This window comes from Rhinopithecus roxellana, chromosome 15 (assembly GCF_007565055.1).
Source record: "Rhinopithecus roxellana isolate Shanxi Qingling chromosome 15, ASM756505v1, whole genome shotgun sequence".
Classification (NCBI taxonomy): domain Eukaryota; kingdom Metazoa; phylum Chordata; class Mammalia; order Primates; family Cercopithecidae; genus Rhinopithecus; species Rhinopithecus roxellana.
This window is the reverse complement of record NC_044563.1, coordinates 70,949,041-70,961,531: the sequence shown is the minus strand read 5'-3', so window position 1 is coordinate 70,961,531 and position 12,491 is coordinate 70,949,041. Positions and strand designations below refer to the sequence as shown.

The 12,491-nt window shown below is 43.3% G+C and overlaps 2 protein-coding genes and 1 pseudogene across 8 annotated transcripts in view; 1 reads left to right on the top strand and 2 right to left on the bottom strand.

The window, feature by feature from the left end:
• RPUSD4 (RNA pseudouridine synthase D4) overlaps positions 1 to 7,214 on the bottom strand; it is an 82,126-nt gene extending 74,912 nt beyond the window's left edge. For all 3 annotated transcript variants that reach the window (XM_010353008.2, XM_030918489.1, XM_010353007.2), the window contains exons 1-5: positions 6,987 to 7,214; positions 6,419 to 6,584; positions 5,056 to 5,257; positions 1,303 to 1,396; positions 1,083 to 1,227 (exon numbers count right to left, since the gene is read on the bottom strand). In XM_010353008.2, the coding sequence (XP_010351310.1) occupies positions 1,083 to 1,227; positions 1,303 to 1,396; positions 5,056 to 5,257; positions 6,419 to 6,584; positions 6,987 to 7,175 (796 nt within the window). In that variant the 5' untranslated portion in view covers positions 7,176 to 7,214. The remainder of the gene's footprint in view (positions 1 to 1,082; positions 1,228 to 1,302; positions 1,397 to 5,055; positions 5,258 to 6,418; positions 6,585 to 6,986) is intronic.
• Positions 7,215 to 7,262: 48 nt separating this feature from the next.
• FAM118B (family with sequence similarity 118 member B) overlaps positions 7,263 to 12,491 on the top strand; it is a 53,624-nt gene continuing 48,395 nt past the window's right edge. Inside the window, exons 1-2 of one of the 5 annotated variants that reach the window (XM_010353015.2) lie at positions 7,295 to 7,366; positions 7,953 to 8,017. In XM_010353015.2, the coding sequence (XP_010351317.1) occupies positions 7,989 to 8,017 (29 nt within the window). In that variant the 5' untranslated portion in view covers positions 7,295 to 7,366; positions 7,953 to 7,988. Of the gene's footprint in view, positions 7,367 to 7,952; positions 8,018 to 12,491 lie in introns of all 5 variants that reach the window. The other 4 variants (XM_010353010.2, XM_030918490.1, XM_030918492.1 and 1 more) reach the window with 4 other exon arrangements.
• LOC115893826 lies at positions 9,863 to 9,990 on the bottom strand (annotated as a pseudogene).

Below are 12,491 nucleotides of genomic sequence, written 5' to 3'. Positions count from 1 at the left end.
ATTGGCATCTGCTTCAAATCATATTAAATCAAAGTGCAGTAAACTGGCCAAGTCCCAACTATAATAAAGTAAAAAGAATAATATAGCAAACTATAAGCTATGTAGCACCAGCTAGCTTAGGAAGTAAACGCTGTAAATACCCTAAGTACCCCTGTCCACCACAATTCCCTCTTTCCACCACAGATAACCATTATTGTGAACTTGCCGTCTACCATTACCCTAACTTTTCAGTAATTTTACTACATGATGGTAAGTAGTATTGATTTGCACATTATTTGAATTGTAGTAAAATATACATAAAATTTCCTGGTTTAACCACTGGCATTATACTAAATGCCAAGTCAGTGGCATTAGCTGTATTCACACTGTTTTTGCGACTGTCACCACCACAATCTCTAGAACTTTCTCATCTTCCCAAACTGAAACTCTGGACCCATTAAACAACAATTACCCATTCATCTCCCCTTCTTTACCCTAACCTAGGATTTTGGCAACCACCATCTACTTTCTGTCTCTATACATCTGACTCTTCTAGGTACCTCACATGAGTGGAATCATACGGTATTGGCCCTTTTGTGCCCGGCTTATTTCACTTAGCACAATGTTTTCAAGGTGCATCCATGTTGTAGCATGTGTCAGAATGTCCCTTCAATTCTTTGGAAGCTGAAAATAACATCCTATTTTCTGTATATGCTACATTTTGTTTCTCCATTCATCCCCCAATGGTCACTGGGATTATCTTCACCTTTTATGACTGTGAATAACACTGCTATGAATATGTGTGCTAATATTTGATGATTTTGGGTATATACCCAGAAGTGGAACTGCTGGATCTTATGATAATTCTATGTTTAATCATTTTGAGGAACCACTCTGCACAGTTTTAATAGAGGCATTCAAACTGTTTGTATTCTTTTGCTAGTCACAACCATCCCTATGGGAGTCTCCCTAGCCTCAGATCAGCACCAGAAGCACATTCTCACATAAGTCAGCCACAGCACTAGCTGCTCGGAACGAGGCCCCGGACAAAACCTGGTGGCACAGGGTTGTGTGATCCCACTGCGGAACAGTGACACTCTCACCAGTGATGGGCTGGAGTTCCACGAGGGCGGAGGAGAGAGTGCTGCTGAGCACCTGGTACCGAGTTACAGCAACTTGTGCACTCCGGCTATGCCGTACTTTCACCATTTTCCCATTGTCCATGCGGTAGCTCGGGGACAATGTCATCTGAAGCCAAAGAAATCAAGGTATGATTCTCAAGGAAGAGCAGCAACCCCTGCCTCAGGGAGGCTGCCTGCCCACCTTGTGGTGCTGCTGCTGGCCTTGCGCCTCCTTCTCCACAATGGGGATGTCCACGACTCCTGCTGAGGGCATGGGGACACGCACAGTGATGGCCCTGGGGGTGACACAGATCACTGCTTTAGCCAACCAAGCCAGATAAGACCTCCTAGATTTGGCCACTTAGAGGATTTCACGCTGGACCTTCTGCACTAACACGTGATTTCTTATGATTGAAGGGTCATGCAAGATTCTCTTGGTGTAATGCTTAGCCTGAGAGCTGATAGATTTCACAAGCTTATCTTTTTTACTACTAAAGTCATACATGATAATTGTAGAATATTTGGGGTAAAAAAAGAAAAAAATTATATTAATAACATGGTCTTCCCAGCCTTCAAAAATGAATATGTACAGTTAAAATTATGATAATATAATTTTGTACTGTTTTTTTCAAATAATAAAAGATTGTAGATTCTGACTGCATGCTAAATGAACAAATGAATAAATAATTGGATGAATGAACCTAAGAAAAAATTCAGAGAACTGTTCCTGGCTCATTTGCCACATAGGTAAAACAGGAGGGAACTGTACCCAAAGAAGTCACAGGGGCCAGGTGCAGTGCCTCACACATGTAATCCCAATACTTTGGGAGGCCAAGGTGGGTGGATCACTTGAGGTCAGGAGTTCAAGACCAGCCTGGCTAACATGGTGAAATCCAATCTCTACTAAAAATACAAAAAAAAAAAAAAAAAAAAAAAAAATCAGCGAGGCCTGGTGGCATGCACCTGTAATCCCAGCTATCCAGGAGGCTGAGGCACAAGAATCGCTTGAATCCAGGAGGTGGAGGTTGCAGTGAGCCGAGATCATGCCACTGCACTCCAGCCTGGGTGACAGATCAAGACTCCGTCTCAAAAAAAAAAAAAACAAGAAGTCGTAGGAACCACAACCACAACTCAATAACTCATTCCAAATCACTTCTGTTGGTGCTCTCCCTCTCATGACCTCACAGACAGGTAGAAGACTGTTTAATCTGTCTGTATATTTATGCCTCTTTCAGGTTAATGATGGGAGATTCTCTCTGGGTACCTGGTGGTCTGTTGTATAATCACTAACCAAGGGGTCAAAATCCCACTCAGACACACGGTTTCACAACATAGACACTCCATTTCAGTTTGAGCTACTATCTGGTACATTTTATCGTATTTTATAGACTTTATAGATCTTCTGTGACAAGATTGCCCTTCCTAATGATACGACACTACAACTCAAGAATGTTCAATCAGCAAGACCCAATTGATTGATTTCAATTCCTCCATGAACCCGATACCGAGAATGGTTACCAATTTTGAACCTTAATGGACATTTTTCACAAATAACATAACATGTATTTTATAGTCTTAACATTTTGATAGCTTGAATAGATAAAATGTCTCTATTTTTTATTTTTTAACTTTTCCTATGAACTAGGTACTGTGTTAAATATTTCACATGACTCAGTCTTATTTAACCATCTCATAAATCCTATTATTTCCATTTGTCATATGAAGAAAACAAAGCTTATGGAAGTTTAATAACTTGCCCAAGGCCTCACAGCTGGTAAATGACACAGATGAGAGTTGAACACAGATCTTTTTGAGGTCTTAGCTAGTGTCCTAAATTCCTCCATTCTCCATAATCTTATTATAGTTGTTCTTAAATTTGATTGTATATCAAATTTTAAAATACAGATGCCAATGCCCACAACCATCAGACTTATGAATGAGAACCTCATGGGTAAGTCTCAATCATACAGAATTTTAAAGGGCTTCTCAGATCAACGTATCTGCAAAATCTGTAATCTAAAAAGGACTAACATTCAAAATATAAAATGAATACTTACAAACCAAATAGAAAATAATAACCTAGGCCAGACACATCGGCTCATGCCTGTGAGCTATAAGTGCTGTAATCCCAGCACTTTGGTGGGCGGATCACTTTAGGTCAGGGGTTCAAGACCAGCCTGGCCAACATGCTGAAACCCCATCACTACTAAAAATACAAAAATTAGCTGGGCATGGTGGCATGCACCTGTAATTCCAGCTACCTGGGAGGCTGAAACATGAGAACTGCTTGAACCAGTGAGGAGGTTGCAGTGAGCCGACATTGTGCCATTGCCCTCCAGCCTAGGCAACAGAGCAAGACTCCATCTCAAAGAAAAAAAAAAAGGCCAGGCATGGTCTTCAAATACATAAATAAATAAAAACAATAAACGACCCAATAGAAAAATAGGTAAAAGAAATAAACAGTCTGTTTCCAAAAAGGGAAACTCAAATAGCCAACAAACATGTAAAAAACATTGAAATTGATAGCCAACATCACTGTTATACAAGGAAATAGAAAATGTCTTTTTTTTTTTTTTTAACTTATCACAGTGGCAAACCCTTTAAAAATGCTTTGGCTGATAAGGGGAGATGGGTACTCACCACTGCTGGTGGGAATGTAAACTGATAAAACCTTGGTGGAGAGCAATGTGAGTACTATTAAAAGTTAAATATACACACCATTCAGCCCAGTGATTCAATTTTTAGAAATTTACCCTAAAAATACATTCACATATTCTTTGCAATGGGCTCTAAAAAATGAGAAATTACCTAAATATTCATCAGTAGTATTTCACAGAGCAATTAAAAAGGAGACAGCTCTAACTGTACAACACAAAATGCTCTAAGATATATGATCCAAGTGAAAACTGCAGGATACAAAATTGTGTGTAAAACACAGTACCATACAGTAATATGCTTACATATGCTCGATAACTCTGGAAGTTTACACAAGATACCAGTCACAGCGATTGCCCCTGGGGAAGGGAACTGCACAGATGGGGAACAGAGGGTTTCTTTTTTGTTCATGTATCTTTTTCCTATGAAAGACACTGAGGTAAACCTCTATGTGCTAACACAGAATGATCCCCAAGACATAGAGTTGGGCAGGGGAAAAACTATAATGTAAATTGTACAATGTGATATATATAGATATATATATCTATGTACATACGTATCTACACACACACATACTGTATATACTAGACATGTACGTAAATGCATTGAGTAAGAACTAGAGGAATAAAAACCAAACTGATTACATGGGTTGTTACCTCAAGGGAAAAGACTAGAATGGCAGAGTGGGTGGATTCTCCAGGAGTTTTTCACATTATCTTTGTTGTCTGACTATTTTTATCACAGGAATAAAATCATATATTACTTATATAATTAATTTTTATTTCTTTAGAGACAGGGTCTCACTCTGTCATCCAGGATGGAGGGCAGTGGTGTGATCATAGCTCATTGTAACCTCAAACTCCTAGGCTCAAGTGATCCTCCCACCTTGGCCTCCCAAGTAGCTGGGACTACAGCTATGTGCCACTATACCGGGCTACCTTTTTACTTTTTACAGAGAAAAGGTGTTGCTATGTTGCCCAGGCTGTTCTCCAACTCTTGGCCTAAAGTGATCCTCCCACCTCTGCCTCTCAAAGTGCTGTGATTACAGGCATGAGCCACTATGTACAGCCTATGCTTGTATAATTAATTTTTGATAATTTTGATGTATACCAGAATTAAGAACCACTGTTCTATCAGACTTAATATTCTAAGCACCAAAGCTGTTTCACATACTTTTTGTAATCTCGCAGGTCCTAGTGTAGTGCCTTCTATTAATTGGAGTTTCTGCTTTTAATGGATAAATAGGTGAAATAAATGCCTCCATTTATACCACCTCTACTGCCATCAGCAGGCCTCATACCAGTACTTCTTCACCACCTGACGGGTTCTAAACAACTCTTGGACTTGATGTGCCATGTCCTTGTCCCAAGCCAACACCATTACGCCTGTGGTTTCCTTGTCCAGCCGGTGGCACAGATGCAAGGGCTCTGCCTTGTGGCCATGAAGTATCTTTGCCAGGATAGGTAGTACATCACTGATGCAGAGCTGGACCCCAGGGCCACCTAAGAAGGAAAAAGCCAAAGATTTGAGTGGCCAGGAAAAGATCTCACCAAATAACTCTTCTTGGGAGAAAAGCCTTTAATGGATAAATTGTCAATATTTTCTAGAGCATTACTACTGAAGTGTGGTCCAGAGACTAGCAACAATGGCATGTCTAGGGAGCGTATTAAAACGAATTTCAGGCTCCCAACCTAGACCACTCAGTCAGAATCTGCATTTTACAAGCTGTCCAAATGATTCAGAAGCATAATAAAGTTTGAGAAGCACCATTCTAGAGCATGTGGCTTTCCTCTCAGACATGCTTTGCAAAACCATGAGGCCTTCAAGAAGCATTAAATAAGAGTGATTAGGAGGATAGGCTTCGGGGTTAGACATTCCTGGGGTTCTAGTCTACTCTTCTTACTAGCCATTTTTCTGACCTTGGACACATTACTTCTCTTTCCAACTTTGCGTTCTCGTTATAAAATGTAAATATCTGGAAAACAACTTCATTGGGGAATGGGAAGGCAAAAAACTGTTGTGAAAATAAAGAGAGAAAAAAATTATACAAACACTTGGCAATGTCTGATTTAGTTCCTTGTCTTTATGAACAACTATCTCCACATCTCCCAGAAAAGCATTACCTTCTTCTAGCTAAAATGGGCTTTTTCCCTCTGCAAAATTCTTTTGCAAATGCATTTTTTAAATCAATCTTTCCTGATTCACCTCAGCTGTCCCTGACAACTACATGCAGCATTTGTTGAAAGACATTTGAGCGTCCACTAAATTCCAGTCACTCTGGGGTTGTATGTTACATATACTCCCACATACACACCAACACACACACAACCTTTTTTCTTATGTATCATTTTCTCATTCCCAGTTTTGATGGAAGATAACTTTAGTCTAGAACCACACAGCCTTTGTATATCTCTACAGCGATCCCTGTGGTCTGCACACAGCGTATTCCACGAATTGCTGCTTACTGTCAGATATTTAGAAATGGAGGACTGTCTTATTTATTTCTGTGTCCTCGGTGGTTCCTTATATTGGACAGTAGTCTACAAAGGTTTAATTAAGTTGAATGCAAGGCTTTAGAGTGCACCACAAGTAACGTCTCAGTTTTCCTCGGTTGTAGCAGAAAGCAGCCGCAGGTTCCTCTCCCATTCCCGCGTGGTCCTTACCATGCACAGGGAGACCGTAGGGCTTATTGATGACCACAAGGTTATTGTCCTGGTGGAGAATTCCTCGGGTCAGTGCCTTAGCAAGCACGTTGGGGTGGACTCGCTGCAGCTGCCGTGTGAACCGCACTATTTCTTGCACTCTCCGCTGAACAGGGTTTGTGGACACCTAGGGAGAAAGAAGGAGCTGTGGGGAATGCCTGGTGCGGAAGCGGTGGAGAAGACCTTACACAAAGCTCTGGGTGAGAATCTGAGTGGGAATGACTATCTTTGCATCAGACCCGCGCCTTCCTCGAGTAATCTGAGAGCAGGGGTACCAGGGGTACCAGTTTGTCTAACCTGCGTACCCACGCAGTGGGTAAGACCAAGCCTGACAGTAGCCAAAGACCCAGCTAACGGGAAAACACCGTACCCTTACTGACCCCTCCCCTCCACCTTCTCCCCATTCTCCCACCTGGCGTCAGGGCTATTGACTCACAAGCTTTCAGTCAGAGGACCCTCCTACCTACTCCCCGTTCGAGAAACCAATGAGCGCACTGTCTCTTGGGAGTTGTGGTCCCTTCAGACTCACCGGCTTCTTGTTTGTGTCTTGTTCCCGTTTCTGGGCTCGGAGCCTCTCCGCTAATCTCTGGGCATTTACGGACGTAGAGGCAGCGGCAGCGGAACAAAATGGCTTTGAGACGGGACTGAAGAGACTCCCCAAACGCTGGCCGTTTCCCCGGATCCAGAGGCCCAACGCCCTCCACCTGGGCGCCGCCATCTTGCCAGGAAGGGCGGGGCGAGCCAAGACCACGTGGAGAAGGGCAGCCAGAGTGAGGCGGGAGTGGGTGGACCCTGCAGGTCACGTGTGCGGGGTGGGGCCTGGGCGAGTCACGGGGGGAAGGTGTGCGCTCAGTGCGGCTGCGCCGGCCGGTAGCTGCAGCTGGAGCAGTGGCGTTTGGAGGAGACTCGGTGAGTGTGTAGGGAAGCAGGGCTGGGGCTGGGAAATGCCGGTGCCTCAACGCTTTAACGTTTTCCGCGTCCTCGGGATTTCCGTTCAAGAAGAACACTAGTCCGAGAAACGTTTCTCCTTTTGGTACACAATCCCACTGAAAAACTCCTCCCCGCCCCCGCGCCCCCTTAGAGGCGATGTCCCATAAACACTCGCCCCAGAGCCCTCCTAGGCACCTACGCCGTCCCTCTTAGCCACCGAATCTCCGGTGATCCGCCAGTCCCCTGCGGGACTCGTCGGATACCCTCTTGATTGGATGCCCCGATCTCTGTAGCCTCTCCACCCGTCATCTTCCAATTCCCATCCTCTTTGTTTCACTTTGTAACCTGTCCCCCTCTCCTAAGGATAACGGCCCCTTCCCTTATCCAGGGCCCCCAGCCCCTACTTCCTACTTAGGAAGCACTATGAGTGGTTTTTCTGCCCTTCCTCAAGAATTCATTGCTTGGGCTCTCCTCCCTACCCTCGCTACTCCTAAAGAAAAAGCTGAAAGTACGGAGCACAGACCTTCACTTTTCCTGTTTCCTTTGTTTTTCCTCTCCTCCACAGTTTGCGACCGCACCAAACCCCCTCTCACGAGATGCGATGTTGGAATTCCCTTGCTCGAACTGCAAGTGACTCCCTCTGATTTCACTCAGGGGTGGCTGGGAAGATAAACATCTGCTTGGGATGGTAGTGTTAAAAGTAACTTAGGATGTACCTGCCATTTGTTAAGAGGAAAACTTATGCTGAGTTCAGAAAGAATGTCCTGAAAACGAATGAATCTGTGACGATAGAGGGAACAATTTTTGAAGACTGCTTGGAATGAAGGCTGCCGGAGGAGTTATTAGAGAATAGTTGAATTAGATTTGGGTTCTACACCTCCTAAGGGGTTTGGCAGAAGGGAGCTGTACCAACAAGAAACAAAGTTGATCGGGTGGAGCTAATCATAGAAGACTCAAGTTGAAGAGTTTGAACGAGAGGTAGTGGGGAGTTTTTGAAGCGTCTTGAGTAGGGCAGAAGACTCCTTGAAAGTGGAATTCTGGGCCGGGCGCGGTGGCTCAAGCCTGTAATCCCAGCACTTTGGGAGGCCGAGACGGGCGGATCACGAGGTCAGGAGATCGAGACCATCCTGGCTAACACGGTGAAACCCCGTCTCTACTAAAAATACAAAAAACTAGCCGGGCGTGGTGGCGGGCGCCTGTAGTCCCAGCTACTCGGGAGGCTGAGGCAGGAGAATGGCGGGAACCCGGGAGGCGGAGCTTGCAGTGAGCCGAGATTGCGCCACTACACTCCAGCCTGGGCAACAGAGCGAGACTCCGTCTCAAAAAAAAAAAAAAAAAAAAAGAAAGTGGAATTCTGGAAATGAATCTGGCAGTTGAATGCAGGACAGATGGGAAAGGAAAGGGTTTGATAGTAGGAAAACTAGTTACAACCTCGGTGGTCAGTGATGAGGTCTGGTCTTTTCCCCTGCACTGTAACTGTCCTTTGAGCTTGAATTGATTATGAGTTACGCAGGTAGAGACGTACTCTTGGCAGCTGCTGTTGATCTGTGAGTCCCTGGAAGACTTTTTTTTTTTTTTTTTAATCCTCTCGTCTGGCACATAGTAAACTCACAATATCTATTAGATGGCTGAAGTGCATCATACATGTATGCTAGGTGTGTCTGAACATTTTGAATTGTCTTATTTCTGTCACTGGCCTGAAGAATGAACGTAGAGGCAGATGTATTTGTAAAGTTGGAAAGAAGCAAGCCTTGTGTACGTTTCTGTTATAAGGCAGGTGTAAATGCCAATTCAGATATAAATGCGAAGAATTCCAAGGGAGATTGAGAAACAACATCCATTTCTCCTGTTCCCCCACCGCCCTGCACATTTACCAGTAGGACAGAGATCTATAAAAGTTGAGAAATTCCACCCTAAAAGAATTATTACCTTCCATGCTCCAGTCCTAGGTTCTAATTTCACTAAACAGATGAACATCATATATTACTTAGATACTTGAAGCTCCCTTTTCCAAGGACCCTGAAATTTTGACATCGGGAATTAAATTCATATCATTACATTAATTAAAAACTTGTTTTGGGTACAGGACTTTTATAGTTTTGTGTCCGGGATGGGAGAACCTGTTTCTACCCTAACTTTATGGCATTCGAGAAACCACACCTGTTCTTGCAGAATTGGCCTTCTGTGGCAGGAAACAAAACGAAGAACCAACTCAAATGTCATTGCTAGTGACACAGAGCTTATGCTCTAGGGTTTCAGGTTAACTCAAAGCACACAGTGACGAAGAATAAAAGTATTTGTTCCTTATTTCTGGAGCAGGAACTTTTAGGTTTGTCTTGTTGAAACTTTGTAGAGAAATTTAAAGAATCAAAGTTTTTGTTTGGTATGACAGTACAGCTTTAGCCAGTATGGGTACGTAAGTTACGACATCCTTGATGTTTCTCCCGTGAGTCTAGGCACTTGGTGATTTAAAGTAGAGTTGTTCTCAGTATAAAGAATTTATGCAAATGTCATGTCTTTTTTTTTTTTTTTCAATTTTCAAAGAGCAATAATCGCCCCTCAGATAAACCTCACTGGCTGCGATACTGCCACTGCCAAACACTCTTTTGTTTCTGATTTTTGTTTTTATTTTTTATAATCTCTATATTGCCTCCTCCCTCTTCCTCATTCAGCTGGTCCCTTTTAGGCAGTTCACTTTTCCATTTCTGCGTCAATGTCACAGTTCATTTGTTGGGAACTCCTCTTGTCTAAACTATTTTCTTAAAACAAGGAAGGAAATTCTATTAGTGATTTCTTCATTCTTGCAGAGTACAGCTCTATTCAAACATGACTTATTTACATTGATTTTGATATATCATAATATGTGCCCCCAAAATAACTATATGAAGAACTTGATAGTTTCTTTTTAAAGATAGTTGCTAGTCTATTCAGGAACAAAAAGGCTGCATTAGTATTTCATAAGTATAAAGAAGGACTGACTAATAAAGGAACTTGCGTTTATCATAAATTTAAGGTTAATCAGTGGCATGAAGTTTAAGTTACACCTCCTCAAACTGATTTGCTAGTTGCAGATTAACCAGCGATTCCATTTCCCTGAAAAGCAGGAAGTACTTGGACATTGTTTTATGGTTTTAATAGAGATTAAAAGACGCAATTAGCAGGAACTCTCGGGAGGTGCCCTGGAAAGTGCAATCATTGGGAGCCAGGAGATGTGGGACTAGTCCCAGTTCAGCCACTGTGAACTTGAACAAATAATTTGGGCTTCCGTTTTTTTGTCATTTAAAAGATCTTTGCAACTCTGTTTCTAATCTATGAAGATTTTCCACTGATACGTAAGTACTTCCTTTTCAGCCCAAATCAGTGGGATTTATTTCAGATTTATCTTGAATACGTTTAGCATTGATACTAAGAAACCGAATTCTGCTCTTGTCCCCAGAATTTAACTTTTCGCCACTGAGCTAATGTTTATATTTGGAGGTTACTTCATTGAGTGGTGTTGGAATATACTTGAAGCTTTCCAGCCGGGCGCGGTGGCTCACGCCTGTAATCCTAGCACTTTGGGAGGCTGAGGTGGGTGGATCACGAGGTCAGGAGATCAAGACCATCCTGGCTAACACAGTGAAACCCCGTCTCTACTAAAAATACAAATAGACAGGGATGGTGGCGGGCGCCTGTAGTCCCAGCTACTTGGGAGGCTGAGGCAGGAGAATGGCGTGAACCCGGGAGGCAGAGGTTGCAGTGAGCGGAGATGGTGCTACTGCATCATTCCAGCCTGGGTGAAAGTGTGAGACTCCGTCTCAAAAAAAAAAAGATTTCCTCAATGGGGGCGGGGTGCGCGGCTCACACCTCAATCCCAGCACTGTGGGAGGCCTAGCGGGGAGGATCTTTTGGGCCTAGGAGTTTGAGATCTCCTGGGCAACATAGCGAGACCTCGTCTCTACGGAAAATCACAAAATTAGCTGGGCATGGTGACGCACCTGTGGTCCTAACTACCCTTGAGGCTAAGGTGGGAGGATCACTTGAGCCCAGGTAGTCAAGGCTGCAGCTTCAGTGAACCGTGATTGCAGTACTACACTCCAGCCTGGGTGACAGAGACAGACCCGTCTCAAAGAAAGAGAAAAAGTAATTTGTGTAATATGGTTTAAAAGTCAAATAGTAATAAAAGATTTATATTTAAAAAACAGTTTCTCAGGCTGGGTGCACCTGTAATCCCAGCACTTTGGGAGGCTGAGGTTGGTGGATTGCCTGAGGTCAGGAGTTGGAGACCAGCCTGGCCAACATGGTGAAACCCAATCTCTACTAAAAGTACTAAAATTAGCTGAGCGTGGTAGCGTGTGCCTGTAATCCCAGCTACTTGGGAGGCTGAGGTAGGAGAATCGCTTGAACTGAAGAGATGGAGTGAGCCGAGGTTGTACCATTGCACTCCAGCCTGGGTGACAGAGCGAGACTCCGTCACCAAAAAAAAAAACCCAACAAAACAAAAACTGTTCCTCTGCCCTCCCTACCTCATAGTCCCATTCTTTAGAGGCAACTACTCAGTTGTTTTCCTCTTTTCCTCTGTCTTTACAGTAAGTTGTCATCATCATCAGTATTCTTGAAACACCATATAACAAAACCAGTTTTACCATATGGTTTCTATGGCGTTTTTCTGGTCACAAAAACATACCCAACTTCTAAATAAAGACCAAAACATTTCTAATATGAAACACTGAAACAAGTAAGATTTTCACCCACTTTTTGGTGAGTCAGTGAGTTACTGCAATCATAGTGGTGGTGGGTTAAATCGAGGAATAAATGTGTGCAAAGTGAAAATTGTCAGAAGCATTTCCTACCACCATACTCAGTTCCAAAACAATCAATCACCAATAGGGCAGGCCCACTGAGAGCTTTTGTGCCACATCGGTTATTGTTGTGCATTTGAATGATTACCATAAACTTTGCAGATTTTTGTTTGCTGGTAATTTGTATTCATTCATGTATTTTCCAGCTCAGGCTCACAGGTGACTGGAGCCTAAACCGGCAGCTTAGGACACAAGGCAGGAGCCAGCCCTGGACAGGATGCCATCTATCCCATAGGGTGCGCGTGTACACACACACAAACACA